At 39.6% G+C, this 18,208-nt stretch overlaps 1 protein-coding gene across 2 annotated transcripts in view; it reads right to left on the bottom strand.

The window, feature by feature from the left end:
* CSMD1 (CUB and Sushi multiple domains 1) overlaps window positions 1–18,208 on the bottom strand; it is a 1,381,920-nt gene that overhangs the window by 20,776 nt on the left and 1,342,936 nt on the right. For both annotated transcript variants that reach the window (XM_075268411.1, XM_075268410.1), the window contains 5 exons: window positions 15,072–15,251; window positions 11,372–11,416; window positions 10,492–10,653; window positions 8,897–9,009; window positions 7,287–7,374 (listed from right to left, as the gene is read on the bottom strand). In XM_075268411.1, the coding sequence (XP_075124512.1) occupies window positions 7,287–7,374; window positions 8,897–9,009; window positions 10,492–10,653; window positions 11,372–11,416; window positions 15,072–15,251 (588 nt within the window). The remainder of the gene's footprint in view (window positions 1–7,286; window positions 7,375–8,896; window positions 9,010–10,491; window positions 10,654–11,371; window positions 11,417–15,071; window positions 15,252–18,208) is intronic.

Genomic DNA, 18,208 nt, shown 5'->3' with positions numbered 1-18,208 from the left:
CAAACTGGGGTTTTTAGAGGCTCCCTCCACCATGAATTGGTCCAAACTGGGGTTTTTAGAGGCTCCCTCCACCATGAATTGGTCCAAACTGGGGTTTTTAGAGGCTCCCTCCACCATGAATTGGTCCAAACTGGGGTTTTTAGAGGCTCCCTCCACCATGAATTGGTCCAAACTGGGGTTTTTAGAGGCTCCCTCCACCATGAATTGGTCCAAACTGGGGTTTTTAGAGGCTCCCTCCACCATGAATTGGTCCAAACTGGGCTGTTTAGAGGCTCCCTCCACCATGAATTGGTCCAAACTGGGGTTTTTAGAGGCTCTCTCCACCATGAATTGGTCCAAACTGGGGTTTTTAGAGGCTCCCTCCACCATGAATTTGCCCAAACTGGGCTGTTTAGAGGCTCCCTCCACCATGAATTTGCCCAAACTGGGGTTTTTAGAGGCTCCCTCCACCATGAATTGGTCCAAACTGGGGTTTTTAGAGGCTCCCTCCATCATGAATTGGTCCAAACTGGGGTTTTTAGAGGCTCCCTCCACCATGAATTGGTCCAAACTGGGGTTTTTAGAGGCTCCCTCCACCATGAATTGGTCCAAACTGGGGTTTTTAGAGGCTCCCTCCACCATGAATTGGTCCAAACTGGGCTGTTTAGAGGCTCCCTCCACCATGAATTGGTCCAAACTGGGGTTTTTAGAGGCTCCCTCCACCATGAATTTGCCCAAACTGGGCTGTTTAGAGGCTCCCTCCACCATGAATTTGCCCAAACTGAGCTGTTTAGAGGCTCCCTCCACCATGAATTGGTCCAAACTGGGGTTTTTAGAGGCTCCCTCCACCATGAATTTGCCCAAACTGGGCTGTTTAGAGGCTTCCTCCATCATGAATTGGTCCAAACTGGGGTTTTTAGAGGCTCCCTCCACCATGAATTGGTCCAAACTGGGGTTTTTAGAGGCTCCCTCCACCATGAATTGGTCCAAACTGGGGTTTTTAGAGGCTCCCTCCACCATGAATTGGTCCAAACTGGGGTTTTTAGAGGCTCCCTCCACCATGAATTGGTCCAAACTGGGGTTTTTAGAGGCTCCCTCCACCATGAATTGGTCCAAACTGGGGTTTTTAGAGGCTCCCTCCACCATGAATTGGTCCAAACTGGGCTGTTTAGAGGCTCCCTCCACCATGAATTGGTCCAAACTGGGGTTTTTAGAGGCTCTCTCCACCATGAATTGGTCCAAACTGGGGTTTTTAGAGGCTCCCTCCACCATGAATTTGCCCAAACTGGGCTGTTTAGAGGCTCCCTCCACCATGAATTGGTCCAAACTGGGGTTTTTAGAGGCTCCCTCCACCATGAATTGGTCCAAACTGGGGTTTTTAGAGGCTCCCTCCATCATGAATTGGTCCAAACTGGGGTTTTTAGAGGCTCCCTCCACCATGAATTGGTCCAAACTGGGGTTTTTAGAGGCTCTCTCCACCATGAATTTGCCCAAACTCTGCTGGTTAGAGGCTCAATCCACCCTGATTTTCAAAACAAATGTTGGTGCCAACCTCAACTTACTACAAGGGCCAAATTCACTGCTGGTGACAAGCTCTCCTCACTGCAAGTGCCAAATACACATGTTTCAAGGTGCTTTCCTACTGTCAGAGAGGTGGTATTGAGTGTGTAAAGTGTGTAGTTGTTAGGCTGTGATGTTGGGGTAATAGAGGGTCTTTGGTGTGTTAGATGCCCCCAGACATGCTTCCCCTGCTGTCCCAGTGTCATTCCAGAGGTGTTGGCATCATTTCCTGGGTTGTCATAGTGGACTTGGTGACCCTCCAGACACGGATTTGGGTTTCCCCCTTAACGAGTATCTGTTCTCCATAGACTATAATGGGGTTCGAAACCCGTTTGAACACACGAACATTGAGCGGCTGTTCGAATCGAATTTCGAACCTCGAACATTTTAGTGTTCGCTCATCTCTAGTTATTAGTATTACAACAGTATAAGGGGCAAGTGACAATTCAAAGTACAATAAACTCATAATCTCAGTATATACTGTATATATATATATATATATATATATATATATATATATATATATATATATCCTACTAATATTATAAATGTGAAAGTTTGTGTGTTTGGATGTTTGCTCCTCAATCACGCAAAAACAGCTTAACAGATTTGAATGAAATTTGGCACATAGATAGTTTGTAAGCTCAATTAATACATAGGCTACTTTTTAGCCCAGTGAATGACATGGCTTCACGACTGTTATGAATTTTTGTTCACATACTGTATTACACTGCTCTTATCTCAGCTTCCGAGAAAGTCAGGACTGTTATCTCTCTGTCTAAACACACGCTAACCCTCAGTGGTGTGTGTTCACACACTTGCATATTATCTGATCTGCTCCAGGCACTGCTGACACGACTGGATGGGAAAACACCTTTAATCCAAATTGGCAGTTTGCCAATTTTCAACATGCATGGAAAAAGAAAATCTAATTTGTCACAAACAATGAGAGCTATGAAGGTAGGAACAAGATCAGCAGCAGGCCAGCTTTAGAGCTGCCAAAATGCCGGAGCATGCGGATCATCAATGCCAACACTCATAATTCATAACTCATTTTTAACTAAAAGCATGTTGGAATAGGCTTTAAAAAAGATATTCTACTCCTACCTTTACTTCTTTGATTATCCCTGCGGTTTCTTCAAAATATGTTTTGTTATAGTACGCTAATGATCATGGATCATGGAGCACCAGAAGCGCCCCCCCCCCCGCGCTCCAAGCACCCTCAGTCTCATATCCGCTCCTTTCATACTTCTGCTTTATCCCCTCCTCCTATTCTCTGAAACTTGTGCCTCTGACGCCATGCTGTACCTCTCTAAAATCTTATGCATCTTATGACAGAGTCGACTGCGCATGTCCGAGCGGCCATTTTGTGCCAGAGCCGATTGTGAATGCCCGAGATTTTAGATGGGTACAGCGCGGTGTCAGAGGCACAAGTTTCAGAGGAGGGGACAGAGAACAAGCATGAAAGGGGTGGTGGCAGGTATGTTTTTGGGATGCTGGGGTGGGGTGCTTCCATTACTCCATGAACCTCATTAGCATACCAGAATAAAACAGATTTTTAAGAAACGGCGGGCAGAATCAAAGAAATAAGGGCAGAAGTATAATAGCCTTTTTAAAGGCTATCCCAATGTGCCTTTAGTTTAAAATGAGTTTTTCCAATGATAGAATCCCTTTAAGGCAAATAATACTACATACTCACAAGGTCGACTAAATGCAATGTCTGCTCAAAATCCAATAGTGTTCCTCTGTGTATGTGGTTTTCATTTCCTTAAATAAATTCTACACTTTTATAGGATCAAAGGTATGCTGGACTTTTCTCCTGTTACTAAGAAAATCTAAATTTGTCTTTTCGGAATGTTGGAAAGTACATTTATGAATCCTAAGATTTCACAGTTGTTTATATATAAAGTATTTAATAGAATCTTTTGACTTATTTCTTAAGGTAAAATCTCTGCCATACATTTTAGCTATCGAGTGAATATCATGTGGAATCAAAACTGGACAGTTTTGTCACATACATTTTAAGTATATAAATTGCAGTACTAAAAATATACTAACAGTTTAGAAATCTCAGTGAGGTTTTTAGCATACTTTTGCATTTCTTTTGGAAAAAAAAAAGATATTTGCCTGTATAACGCACCAATGTAATATACATCACTTTACAAATCAGAGAATACATTTACAGTTACATTCAGATATTACCAAGTAATAAGAATGAGGGCAGTGGTATTATTACCTCCTGTTATTGAAACTTGGTAGAATGCAGAAATGTCCCTGCAATGATGATTTAGAAGTAACCATTCATTATCAGCACTGTTTTATTGTAATTCACAGATCGAATAGAAGCCATTAAGGGGCTGAAGAGAAGCAGCAATGTTCTGAACTTTGAAATGTTAGGCCGGGTTCACACTGGGTTATTTGGTCTGGAACCTTTTATATAAGTTTTCTAAGTTCGCAATGCATATTTTTGTTCTGATGTTAATGACAAAGGAAGATTGAAACTCTGGAGTTTAGAGGCATTGGAAACTTTTATTTGTATTTATTTATTTTGTTGATTTTATGTAGATTGTGAGCCCCATTTTTAGGGATCACAATGTACTTTTTTTCCCCTATCAGTATGTCTTTGTAGAATGGGAGGAAATCCACGCAAACACAGAGAGAACATATAAACGCCTTGCAGATGTTGTTCCTGGCGGGATTCGAACTCCAGGACTCCAGTGCTGCAAGACTGTAGTGCTAACCACTGAGCCACCGTGTTGCCCCTGCATTGGTAGCTTTTATGTGCTATGTGCCTTATGTTGCCTATGTGCCTTATGTTGCGTAACTTTACATGGTCTACCACTCAGGGGTGAACCTGCCTTTTTCGCCGCCCAAGGCGGACGACAGAAAGCCCCCCCGAGGAGGAGGGGGCGTGGTGGAGCGAAGGGGGCGGGGGGAAGCGGAGGGTCGGGGTGGAGTGAGGGGGGCAGAGCAAAGGGGGCATGGCGGAGCGGCATTAGCAGGCACGGAGAGGACCTGCTCTCTGCCTGAGCGTGAGGGGAGGCCGCTGGAGCAGCGCTGCTCCAGCAGCCTCCCCAATCCACTGCTCAGTGACACTAAGCCAGTTCAGGACAGCTTGTCCTGGACTGGCTTAGTTAAGCAAAAATGCCGCCCTCCCCGGGGCCCTGGCATAGCACCGCCTGAAGCGGTCACTTCAGGTCGCCTCATAGGAGGTGCGGCGCTGCTACCACTTCATGGTTATGGTTCATAAGTTACTGTGGTTCCTAAACACTTTCATCTATACACAATACCATTCACAGTTGACCAAGGAATATCTAGGGAGGAATACTTTTCACAAACTGGCTTGTTACAATGGTGCCATCCTATTTCAGCACCACACTGGAATTCAGAGAGCTTTTTAGAATGACCCATTCTGTTACAAATATAAAGGCAAAGTACATGACCAAGGGCTGTATTGTATACACTTGTGGCAATGGGACTGACCGACCTATCTGAATTTAGTGATTAAGAGGTATGTTCCAAAAATTGTAGATTTGTAGATATGTTAAAAAGTGTGAAGCAGAAAAGAAGAAATATAAATGAATTTAAAATGTCAGAAGCTTGCCAATGAACTTCTTATTAAAACGAGTCCAGAATTGCAGCCAGCTCATAGCTACAGTTTGTCTGAGCTGTAATGATAAGATGTACTTAGCTACATTGCATTTTAGGACTGTTCTTTGCTTCTTTCATCAGATGACTGTTCATTATCTGCTGTAAACAAAACACTTCCCGGAATTAATATAGCTCAGTATAGACATTGTGGCTGTAGGGAACATTGAAAAAGTTGATCTCAGGAGACAGAAAAATAGTGAATGAAAATGTAAATGCGGAGAGTTTAAAAAGATCTTTTTTCGTAAAACTAGCCTGTGTTATAGTAAAGGCCACATTCAGTGAAAAATATTTGCCTTATGGAGCATATAAGACATGTAACATCAATGCATGCTTGTCTCTCTGACTGTGGAGTCTAGAGAGCATTAATTTACATTTGTATCTTCCTGTTCTGTGCCTTTCTTACAACTCCCATGATTCCTTTAGCTGCACTTAGAGCTGACTCACACCCTCTCCCCTTTCTTACCATCTCCCTCTGTTTCCCTAGCTGGCCCACCTATTACATCCTCAGTAGCCATCTTCAGAGTCCTGTTCTCACTCACTCAATAACCTTCACTTTTGGCTGTAATATTGTAATCACCTACATGTATCATCATTACTGTTACGCAGAGAAAGCTTAAGGACAACAATGAATTCTTGCTGCATCTACATTGTTGGCCTGAAAGACCTAGAGCCCACCAGTCCTGTGTACAGGTATAGTATAATTTAATGTATAATGAGTAGTATAATGCGCCACACAGTGTGTAATGCTCCACAGTGGCCCCTGCACAGTATAATATGCTCCACAGTGGCCCACACACAGTATAATATGGATTGTGCATGTAGAGTCCATATTATATGGTGCTAGATGCCAGCAGGATTCTATGGAAATGTGGGTGGTGGGAAATCCGCTTTGTGATGTGTGCAGCCAGCACCTCCTCTATGACCTGCCCCCCATTCGCTTTACACTTCCCTTTTTTTTCCTGGCAGCTCTGAACCCAGGAATTGATCACCAACCTAACCTCCTCTTTTTGACTTGTGCTGGCCACCCACTGTAATGTGCATGTGTGGGTGGCTGGCACATATAATAAAGAGGTGGCCTTTCAGCGATTCAGTTTTGGGGTTTGGGTATTAACAGGAGAATTGACAAGTATAATGGGGCTGAGGGATAGGTACTTACTACTGATGTTCAGGCTGTGGATATCGATTAGATTGAGACCTCACAACATCATAAGAAAGGCAAAAAATGTAATATATGTAGGTTACATGGCCTACATATATTACAGTAAAAAAGTATAGCTAAAATATGTAGATTAGATGGGTGGTGGGAAGGCATGGGTGCCTTGTCCTTACAATATGGATTTATCCTGGAAAGCCCCTTTAATCCATAACCCTTCTGTCACTGGCTCCAGTCTCTTTATAATTCAGGTATATTCTTGTGTGCTAGCATTGAAATTTAAATGTATAGATTTCAAGTATATCTGACACAAGCTGTCTGGCATTAGCTATAGACGTTTTTTTGGGTTAGGGTGTTCCCACCAGACCAGCCTTACTCCTCTGTAAAAAATGGAGTGGGAACACAGAAGAGAGAATTTGGCACATCTTTGGTGCAAGAAAGGGTAATGCGCAAAAGATGAGCCACATTCTACCAGTGATTTAAAGTGATGTGAATAAGAACAGGGTCAACCATGAAGTCAATATCTGCTGTTAGAAGATAGCACCATATAATGGGATTAGATGGAAGCACATGTAATTGATAAGTAGAAATACAAGCCAATAGAGTTTTTGTTGTCAAATGGTTAATATGTGTGGTGTAAATAATATTTCATGTTCTCTATAATTCATAAAATAGACTATAAAGTCAAACCTTCACATTGAAGTCTCCTTACAAAAAGCTGAAATAACCATCAGCTTGGTCTTTCTGTGCACACATTTAAAACTCATTTTAACCTCTTCAAAGGCCTTTATGGCTCAATAATGTTACTCTCAAACTGATAATATTGCCTGGAACCTCCTGGCATTTCAACAGAAAACAATGCAAATAAACCATTTTCAGTGTTATGGCTTGATGGGAAAAACCTTCAGGTCAACTTTGATATTAAACAAAACATTGATCTTACTCTGTCTTTGAAATATAAATTTGCCAAAATTCTTTGATTGTATATCGCCTTGGTAGTTAAAAACACTCTTCTCTCTTCCAGATGATACCTATAAAAACAAACAGAATGATTCACCTAATGTAGCTGTTAAGGTCCAGCTATAAAGCAGTGTAAGGTTAGGAGATTTCCTTTAACACACTTATTATATTGATGTACAGCAAAAAGGACTAGAAATATACCAGTGTATTCTTTCTTTACCTGTAAAGTTAATTTATATATATTTCAGGGATCATTGATGTCACAAAAACAGCAAATTTTCCTTGTTACAAGAACCACTGAGGGCCAGTTCACACGGAGTTTATGGGCGCGCATTCTGGCACGTATACACGTGTCGGAATGTGAGCGCTCAAAACAGATCCCATTCTTTTCAATGGGTTGTTACGGGCCTATAACGTGCGTAATTTTGCGCACGCAATTTGGCTGCAAAATTACGCGCACAAAATTACGCGCGTTATACGCCCGTAACAACCCATTGAAATGAATGGGATCTGTTTTGAGCGCTCACATTCTGACACGTGTATACGTGCCAGAATGCGTGCTTGTAAACTCCATGTGAACTGGCCCTAATACAGTATATCACTTCAGCTACCCTGTCATTCTGCCAGTAGGTAAAAGACTACAACATACGTAAATGTTTTGGATACTCTGCTAGTTTTGCTGATGTCTTCAGTTATTCATCTTGTAACGTTACTTAGAAATCAGAATGCTATTCTTCTTAAGGTTAAGGCCCCACATAGCGGGCCTCAGTGAAAAAAAAACACGACGTGTTGCTGCTGCGGATTCTCCCATAGTGCTTTTTATAGGATATCCGCAGAGTTTCATCTATTGACTTTCGGCTTCCATTATACCTATAAAGAAACTGCTGATGTTTCCATAGGTATAATTGACATGCAACGATTTCCAAAACCACAATGGTTTTGGAAATCACAGCATGTCCACTGCGTGTATTTTCCTGCAATGTGCAGATGGGATTCACTGCATTTTTTTCCGTAGTGTTTCCGTCATAGCCTAACCATTTATAACAAGTGGGGCACCAGCCTAAGGGTCCATTCACATGAAAGAAAATCGTGAGGAATTTGGTGTAGAATTTCAGCGCTGAAAAAAAAGCCTCCCATTGATTTCAATGGGTGCTGCTAGCTTTTTTTTCCACTAGCGGAAAATTCTGCTAGTGGATAAAAAAGCTAGCAGCATCCATTGTAGTCAATGGGAGGCTCTTTTTTTCAGCATGGAAAATTCAGCGGCAAATAAAGCGCCATTTTGCCCCATGTGAATGTGCACTAAAGTCGATTCCAGTGCATTTTTTCTGTCTTTTTTTTTAATCACTTTTCCATTTCTTAATAGTATGCATATTTTCGGCAAGACGCCATATTAATCCCAAGAAAAAAAAAGCTACAGCTGGCTTCACTAAGGGTTTATAGTTTTGTAAAAGTAGCTAAACATAACAAAAACTATTACACATTTGGATTCCCCTAAAACTGAGCATCAAAAAATGTCATTAAGGCCCAAACACACTTGTTCTGAAGAAGTCATAAAGTAGATATAAATCAGCAATATGTTATTAGAATACTTACATAACCATCCATTGCCCAGTTATCATTTTGAAACTTTTTTATTAAAACATCTGAAGGACCTTTAATCTGGAAAACTTTCAAAAGCAAGTGGGCTTCTTCTTTCTTATAAACACCTGATGAGAACACAAAAGTCTAATAAACCAATATATAGAAAGCATACTTGTATTTGTAGTAACACACTGTACCCTTTACATTACTGTATAAATGACATGATAGTAGAGATGAGCTAACGGCGTTCGATGGAATTGGTATTCAATCGAATATCAAGCTGTTTGAGATATTCGATTCCAATCGAATATCGCGCGGCAAACGCACTAAAAATTAGTATCCCCTCTCACCTTCCCTGGCGCTTTTTTTTGCACCAATAACTGCAGGGGAGGTGGGATAGGAAGTAGGAAAACATAGGCATCGGAAAAAGTAATTGGCTGGCTAAATCAGGTGACCACCACTTTATACGAATGGTGGATTTTAGATTTGGTTCATATGAGACTGTGAACTATGTGACTGTGAGACAGGGACAGATGTACAGGCAGGGTTAGCTAGGGATTACCTTTATTTAGGTAGGAATGTTACTCAAACAGCTCTTTGGGGCTCTATCTCGTGGCAGCCCATTATATGCTAGTTGGGATCCCTGTCAGCTTGCGGTATGCGGAAGCTGACTTTTTCCCATAGGAATGCATTGACCAGCTTTGATTGGCCGAATGCTATACAGTGTACAGCATTCGGTCAACCAACGCTGTGTCAACTCTGCTATATCTGAGATCAGACCACAATGGAGATTGCTGTGGACTGATCTTAGACTCCGCCTCCTCACAGATGAGCCTCCGGTAGAACCAGTGTTGATTGGCCGAATGCTGTACACTGTATGGCATTCGGCCAATCAACACTGGTCAATGAATTCCTATGGGAAAAAGTCAGCTCCTGCATTATTAGTGGCATAGTACAAGGACTTGGGCATGCTAGTAGCCCCCAGGAATGCTTCCCCTGCTGTCCCAGTTGCATTCCAGTGATGTTGTCATCATTTTCTGAGGTGTAATAGTGGACTTGGTGACCCTCCTCAGTCGAATTGTGGTTTCCGCTGAAACGAACAGTGTTTCCCCATAGACTATAATGGGGTTTGATATTCGTTTGAATAGTCGAATATTGAGGGGCTATTCGAAACGAGTATCAAATATTGAATATTTTACTGTTCACTCATCTCTACATGATAGGCTAGAATGTTAAAATATCTGCTGTCTATATTAAAAAATTAAACATTTTGTAAAGGTGATAAAGTTTTTTTTGCATTTTCTTTTCAGTCTCATATCTCATAAATCAGAGTCTCATATTTACAACTACATAATATAAAGTAGTTGTTTTCTTGACACACATTTGGATAGAATATCAGCTATTCATGGGATTATTGATAAATATTAGATTGATGGGGTTTAGTTGGCGTCCCCATTGTCATCTTAAAGGATTTTGTGGCCCCAAGAGGAAGACCTGGAGGCTGCCGAAACAGCTGATCCATGTGGGTTCTGGGAAAGTGTAAGCAAATGTTCCCATTACTAAGTTTAGTAAAATGTTTATCAGGATCTTTCTACATTTTAACTTACCTGACAGCTTTAATTCACTATTGTTAGTATCTAAGAATGTCCCATTAACTTTGCTGCTTGTGTTATTAAACCAGTCAACAGTTAAGGTTGCTGAATGTTGCTTCCCAAGATATTCATAAAATCCTTTCCAGACGGAATTCACGGAAAAAACATCTGAAGGAACTGAAAATAAATGCACAATGCTTGAACATCTGTACTTTCAGTTTAAACTAGTCAATGTTGTAGCACAATATTACTGTCTAGCACTGTACTATTAATGTCTATTACTAATGATAAAATATATCTAGCACTCTTTTATTGTGATCTAGTGCTCTTATACAGAAGTCAATGTTTATATCAATGTTACATAAGTCCCTGAAGTGTAACTGCACCTTTACTGAAAATCTGCTTATTATTTTGTTTTACGTAATCCAAGAAAGTCCACAATCTGCGTTGCTGATGGTATTCATTATCTGTAGTTATATAGAGGCTGGAGTTCAGTGTTACTGATATGTAGTCTCAAGTCACCTTGTTTGGAAATGCATTGCATAAAACCATGGCAGCTTCATTCACCTTCATTAAAGTTGGGAACCGGAAGCCCATGGGAAACGTGTACAATAAACATATTGCAACCTTTCTTAATGTCTGAAAGGTTTCATGTCTAGTGCCTAATAAAACCATTATTTATAACGGACAGCTTCAAAGTACTTCGCTAAATGTGCTGTACTATAATTAGGAATCTAGGGCCAACTCACATCTATCTCTATCTATCTATCTATCTATCTATCTATCTATCTATCTATCTATCTATCTATCTTCTAGTCTATTCTATTCATATATTATAATAGCATTTTGCTTTATTTAATTCCAATTATGAAAAAAAAAAAATATTTTAACGCACCTGGAGTTTTTGTAATAGTTGGATTTAATTCCCTGAGTCCTTTACCTGCGAAATACATATATACACATAGTAAAAAAACACATTAAATAGCCAAATATAATGAAACTTATTAAGATATAATGAAACCTATTAACCTATTGATTCTGATCTGAGAGAAACAAGAAACACAGAGATACATCATGTTGTCTAATACAGCATTTAATGCATGATACTTAAAAGTTTTTTCTGGCGATTTTTTATATTTTTTAAAGTCTGTTAGTGCTATAAATGGGTTAATAAATGCACCAATACACATTTAGCAGTGCTTTGAGTGATTTCTGGGTGTCTCTGGGAACTTCTGGTATCTTCTGCATTTGTTAACATGATTCAGCTTCCTGCTATGTAACTTACATAGTAGCTCTCTTTCATCTCACTCCCCCCCCATTCCTCTCTCCCTCCTCTCTCCCACCCACTACTAGCCCTTCCCTACCTACTCTTCCCAACCCCTGACCCCATTATGCACACTGGCAGTCAGAAAACAGGGAGGAGCCGTCCCATAAACAGAAGCATGGAAGCAAGATAGGTAAGATAGGTAAATATCATGGAGTGGATGGGGGGAGTAGTAGTGACATTCTGTTTCTGGAAACGGATCATCACTGGATAACCAGCAAATGTCCCTGAGGTGGTCAAATGATTAACCTTTTCGCTGCTAAGGGTCTCTGGAAATTTTGCACCTCCAGTAGCCAGAGCAACTTTCACAGTTTTGAGATGGACAAATCAAACCTAAATTGCAACATTAAAAAAGCATCCAACCCCCCCATACCTATATATTTTCTTAAAGTAGACACCTGCAGCATTGTCAGAATGCCACTTGGTACTGTATACGAACAGGCACCTTCATGCAATTTTGATTTAAAGTGAATGTTTTATGAAAAAATGCAAATAAATGTATATTAGTTGTTAAAAGCGGAATCCAAACAAAAAATTAAATGCACCAAACCTCCTAAAAATAAGAGTTCAACATGTGCAGAGTTCATACATATCACTATGGCCTGAACCTGTCTTCAGAAAATCGCTAGAACTGGAAGGAACAAAATTCTGCTTTGAAGCTGGAAATGTTAAAAAAGTATCATCCTATAAAATGTAGGGATTACACACCATGAAAAGTAAGTGAACCCCTAAACCCTATATATTTTTTGAAAGTAGACAATCTCAAGATTACAAATGTCTTAATGGGTCATCGATAGCCACATCCACCTTCATGCAACTTTGCGACCAACACAAATAATTTTTTGAAAAAATACGCTAAAACACATATTTGCACCTAAAACTCATGTTCAATCTCACATTCATATACAAAATACTTTTAAAATAATAGCTTATGGTGTATACAATGTGTATATATACTATATGTACCGCAAACATCAACTACAACAAGAGCTCGGACTCCCAAAAACACGAATACAGAAGACAAGCAGGATTTTGCTGTTGTTCACTAATACGTTCAAAAGCTATACTGCACCTACCAAACTGTGACTGTGATACCAAAATCTAACTTTTTTCAGAGTACACAGCATACCGTATATAAAAACACAATTTAATAGTTTATATATACAACCACCTTCATTCAACTTTGCCGCAAACAGAGATTGCTAGCAAAAATTGCGCAAAAATTCAAATTTGCCACTAAAGTGCGGCTCAAGAAAACCCTTTCTGCAAATATAATGTACTGTCCATAAAACTGCAATATGTGAGGAGTTCATACATACCACACATGTATATATTTACAGGGGCGGGTGTTAAAGAATCGCCAAAATCGCAGAAATGCGCCATTCCATTTTGTGCATGCAAATTAAATAGGACTTTACATAAAAATGTTATTTTCCATCCCCCTATAATAATTTTAGCAATCTATACGTTCATCTCTAGTGATAATTGTTATTACTATTATTTTAGTGTGTAACGGACATCACTAGAGACATATTTTACTGTAGAAAGCTCAGGTATAGACAGGACAGGGATTGGGTGAAATGCAAACTTTATTTGCGACTTTATGTATATGTTGTGTAAGTGTTTGGTGCAACTTTTTTTTTTTTGGCTTGCGACCTGGACAATGGTAAACGTCTGGGTTACAGCGCCAATAAACTTCCTGGTTATGTTCAGGAGGTATAACATAAGAATACCCCACTAGAAAAGCTCAGGGGGGAATTACATTATAACTGTATGTGACAATCAGAGACAAATATATAGTATACGCTCTGATTGGCAGGAGAAGGGTTAATAGGGACAATAGAGTCCCTGCCACCCCCCTCCTGCTGTCACATACAAGTTATGCAGAGAGAGATCGTTTCTGTGTCTCTCTCTCTGCTGGGCTTCTCAGTGTCCCTCTCCCTTTCTTGTTAGATCGCAAATTGCTTGCTTAGACAGGAGGGGGGGGACACTTTGGAGCTCTATATCTTTGGACTGCATCAACATATCTTGATGCTTTTAATTGCATTTTAAAGAGGAGAATCTCATCTTTAAAATTATATCAAGAACTCGATGATTGGATGTACAGTTTTGGAGAAATTCACTGTTGAAACGCTGTCGGGAATTGAGATCTGCAGTTGGATCTCAATGCCAAATAGTGTATTCAACAGTGAATGGCTCCAAGACTGTAAGTAAAATCATCAAGTCCCTGGTATCATTTTAAAGCTGAGAGTCTCTTCTTTAAAATGCATTTTAAAGCATCAAGATATGTTGATGCAGTCCAGAGATATCGGCATTAGTAGGGAGGACGTACTAAGTACGTCCTCGGCTACTGAAGTGCCACCTTGGGAGCACGTACAGTGTACGTGCCTGGCAGCGAAAGGGTTAAGAACAATAACAAACCATGATGTTTTTTTTTTTTTGCAAAATTCTGCTTCAAAATCTGCCAGTAAAAAACTCAGCATGAACATGCCCTTAAGGCTAAGGTTCCACGTAGTGAAACGCAGCTCAAACATACTATGGAAAAAAATGCATTGCATTTTTTCTGCGGCTATTTTCATTGAGATTTTTTTGCGTTTTTCAGTTTTTTCCTCCTTTTAAAACATATAGGGAAAACGTGTTCACAGCTAAAATGAGAAGCTGCATTTTCTACAGCTCTGTTTTTTTCCACATTCTGAGGATGAGATTAATGAAACTTCACCCACTTTGCTGGTACTGTGAAAGGTAGCAATTTTTTGTTGCAAGTATACTGTTTTTCCCCTACATGGGGCCTCAACCTAACAGGGTTTTTCAACCTCAACTTTAAAAAAAAACAAAACAAAACTTGAGCAACCATGAAAATACAGATGTAACTATAGCCAAACAAATTGTTGAGGCACGCTGCTGCACTAGCATTGCACCTGGCCAACTTCTTCCTTCTTCTCCCCCCCCCCCCCCCGTAGGCCTTGACACTTTAATTAGTAGCACTGCGGGTGGGGGAGAGGGGAGGGCTGACAGTAAGTTTAGGCCTCCCCTGGAGTCGCCCCACTAGGAAAAGTTATTGATAACCATGGATATCCTATGAAATACTTCCCCTTCATCAACCCCGCCTTCCTGTATTAGATCATAGTGGGACCACCACAACTGTTGAATTCCATGCCGATTTGAATAATAGTAGTGGCTCTTCTGTGATTGGACCATTTAAATTTGGCACCATAGCAGGTGCTTTAACACTAAATTCAAATAGTGCCCCAGCAGTGTGATTTGGACTTACTTTTACAAATAGGAGGTTTTCCTGTCCACTTCATGTCACTTTTACATGTTCTGTGCTCAGATCCACCAGCTAGAAAATACCCAGGCTGGCAAATATATATTAAGGTATATCCCAGTGTAGGTAGATCTATTGCTTTCACATCTGCATGAATTGGTGTTTCAGGTTGTCGGCAGGCATGAGCTGAAAAGAAATAAACTGGGTTAGATTAAAATTTCAAAGCATTTTATGATTTTATGATAAAAATATTTTAAATATGATATTTTGTTTTACTGTACGCAGGGACAACTTCACTTGAGATGATGACACAAAAATCTAAAAGCTTGGGAAAAAAATTGTCACCATATTGAGACACCCATAACTTTTCCATATATGGAGATGTGTAAGGCATCTGTTGTAGCTTGGTAATTTGTGGGGGGTTTTATACTATTTTGGAGATTGTTTTTTATTCAATTTTTGAAGGCTGCTAGAATTGTGAAAAACGGTGGTTCGGCCATTTTGACTTTTTTTCTGCTACGGTGTTCAACTTATAGGATATGGCTTTTTTATAACAGTTTATTTTTATTGTTCAACATAATAAGAGGTAACATACAGTTGAAGGGCTGACCAAGAGATTTATATTGCACTTGAAAAAGGGCAATAAGGCCCATAACGCGTCGGGATAAATAAAGTTGCCTCCCAAATCCATCTGGGTGAGCGCTGGTGTTTTTGGCTGTCCCCTTGGAGGCTGGTCCATCCATTCCATTTGTCCTGAAGTCCCAGTGACTGAGACTAGCAGCTGCCCTCCCTAGCCACATTGGTTGATATTTGTATTGGTTGTTGTGTTCCACACAACTAAACCAGGTGAGCAGTCACCTGTCAATTTTTATTATTCTCCCATTTATCAAGGGTGTTACACCTTGATCGGCTCGGTGACATGTTTTTTTTTTTTTTTTTTTTTGTCATTATAAATTGGAGTGGAGGTACACCTTGGGACCTGGTAAGGAAACCAGGAGAGAGGCCTGCCAGGAAGTTTCTGTTTATTGAAATAGGAGTGAGGGATTTCATCAATTTCATCAGCGGATTACCTGACCTTGGAATCCTGCCAATTAAAAGCAATGGCATATGGTAGCAATATGCCATCCCTTTTTAAGAATACCCCTTTAAATACAAAATGTTAAAACTTGGTATCAACTGAGTGCCTAGTAATAGAAGTAGTAGAATCAATTTGGTAACTTTGAGATCAGAACTGCAATCATATTGGAGGAATAAAAAGCTGGAAAGAATGTATAGATTTGTTCACCTCTACAAACTTAGAAGTTCCAGAATCAATAGTAAAACAAATTCAGAACACACACCATAGTCATCATATATTTTACAGAGGAGCGAGTGATTAAAACTTTGCTTTTACTGGGTATATTTAAAACCACAAACCATACAGAAGACTAAAAGATACAGCAGAAAGCAAAAAAGTTTAATAGACTTCCAATGTTTCTAATTCATAATACTTATGAAGAGTGTTATTTAGAGTATGTTTTATACATTAATATAGAAATACACTTCAATAATTCAAAATGGGATGTTCTAGCCATATCAGGTAAGTCACAAACAGATGTTCAAAGAATAGTGAGGAAGTAATTCCATCCAGGAAGAATGTCCTCAGGAAGGGAACATACAGTATCTTTCCCTATTACACTGCAACCCCTCTAACACAGCAATCCCAGCAAGCCATCTACAATAAAAAGTCCAGTAGCATATACCACCAGTCGGCTAAGTTACTTCTAGGTACTATGTACTGTATGTCAAAAGAGACTTGTGAAATGTTATACTAAGTTTAAGTTGTCTAAGAAATAGACAAATGTTGGCCATACCCAAAAGCTAAAGTTAAAAAAGTATTATGATAAATTCTGAATAAAATTACTAGTATGCATAAAATGAGATGAGACAAAATTTAGGTGCAAACTAAACCACAAAAGGGGCATTTATCAACTTAGTAAATGTGGGCCAGTGTGTGTCTATTGGAGATGTTGGTTACTATTGAGTCCTTTAGTCTTCTATATGGCTTATGGCTATAAATACTGTATATCCAGTAAAAGTTAAAGGGGTTGGCCACTTTGAGACCAATATTGAGAGACAAATATCATAATTTGTATAATAAAAAGTTGTTAAATTTCCAATATACTTTCTGTATCAATTCCTCACGGTTTTCTAGATCTCTGCTTGCTGTCATTCATTCTGTTACTTCTAGTGGATAAAACTCTGACCATGGTCATGTGATGTACGGTCCATGGTCATGTGATGTACGGTCCATGGTCATGTGATGTACGGTCCATGGTCATGTGATGAGTACACAGGTGCACAGCTGATCACCAGACAGATATCTGATTATTGTGCTGTGACTATAATGAGCAGCACCTGTGTACTGATCACATGACCATGGACCGTAAATCACATGACCATAGTCGGACTTTTATCCACTAGAAGTAACAGAATGAATGACAGCAAGCAGAGATCTAGAAAACTGTGAGGAATTGATTCAGAAAGTGTATTGGAAAATTGTACAACTTTTTTATTATACAAACCATAACATTTGTCTCTCAATATCGGTCTGAAAATGGCCAACCCCTTTAAGTTCTAATCACTCATTCCCTTTGTATACCACCTATACAAACTGCTCCTATCAGACACATAGCAACACAACCTAATATGTGTTTATTATAGCAATTAAGTCAATTATATGTTTTAAAAATCCAATGAAAAGTAAGAATTCCTTATATTTCAAAGTTTATCGACAAATTTCTGCTACCTAGAAAATGTCTTGAAATCTTTTATGATGGAACACTTATAAGCTAGCCATATATCCTTCTTAGTGCTTTGTGCCTCAGGCTGCTAATGGTAAAGGTTGTGTCATATGACTGAAAATAGACCTACATTGGATTATTCAGACAGTTTATATGAATTGTAATGAAAATGATTGGTGTCATTGTGCAATACAGGAAAACTGCTGCAATGGGCCAATGTGAAGCATTTCAGGATTTAATTTTAGAAATGATAGTCCCTTAATTATTAGATTTATAATACTACTAGTACACCTACTACTACTACCACTAACACTATGACTACTGCTATTACTACCCCTACTACTACTACCATTACTACCC

This window comes from Leptodactylus fuscus, chromosome 3, assembly GCF_031893055.1.
Source record: "Leptodactylus fuscus isolate aLepFus1 chromosome 3, aLepFus1.hap2, whole genome shotgun sequence".
Lineage (NCBI taxonomy): Eukaryota > Metazoa > Chordata > Amphibia > Anura > Leptodactylidae > Leptodactylus > Leptodactylus fuscus.
This window is presented reverse-complemented; position numbering and strand designations above follow the sequence as displayed.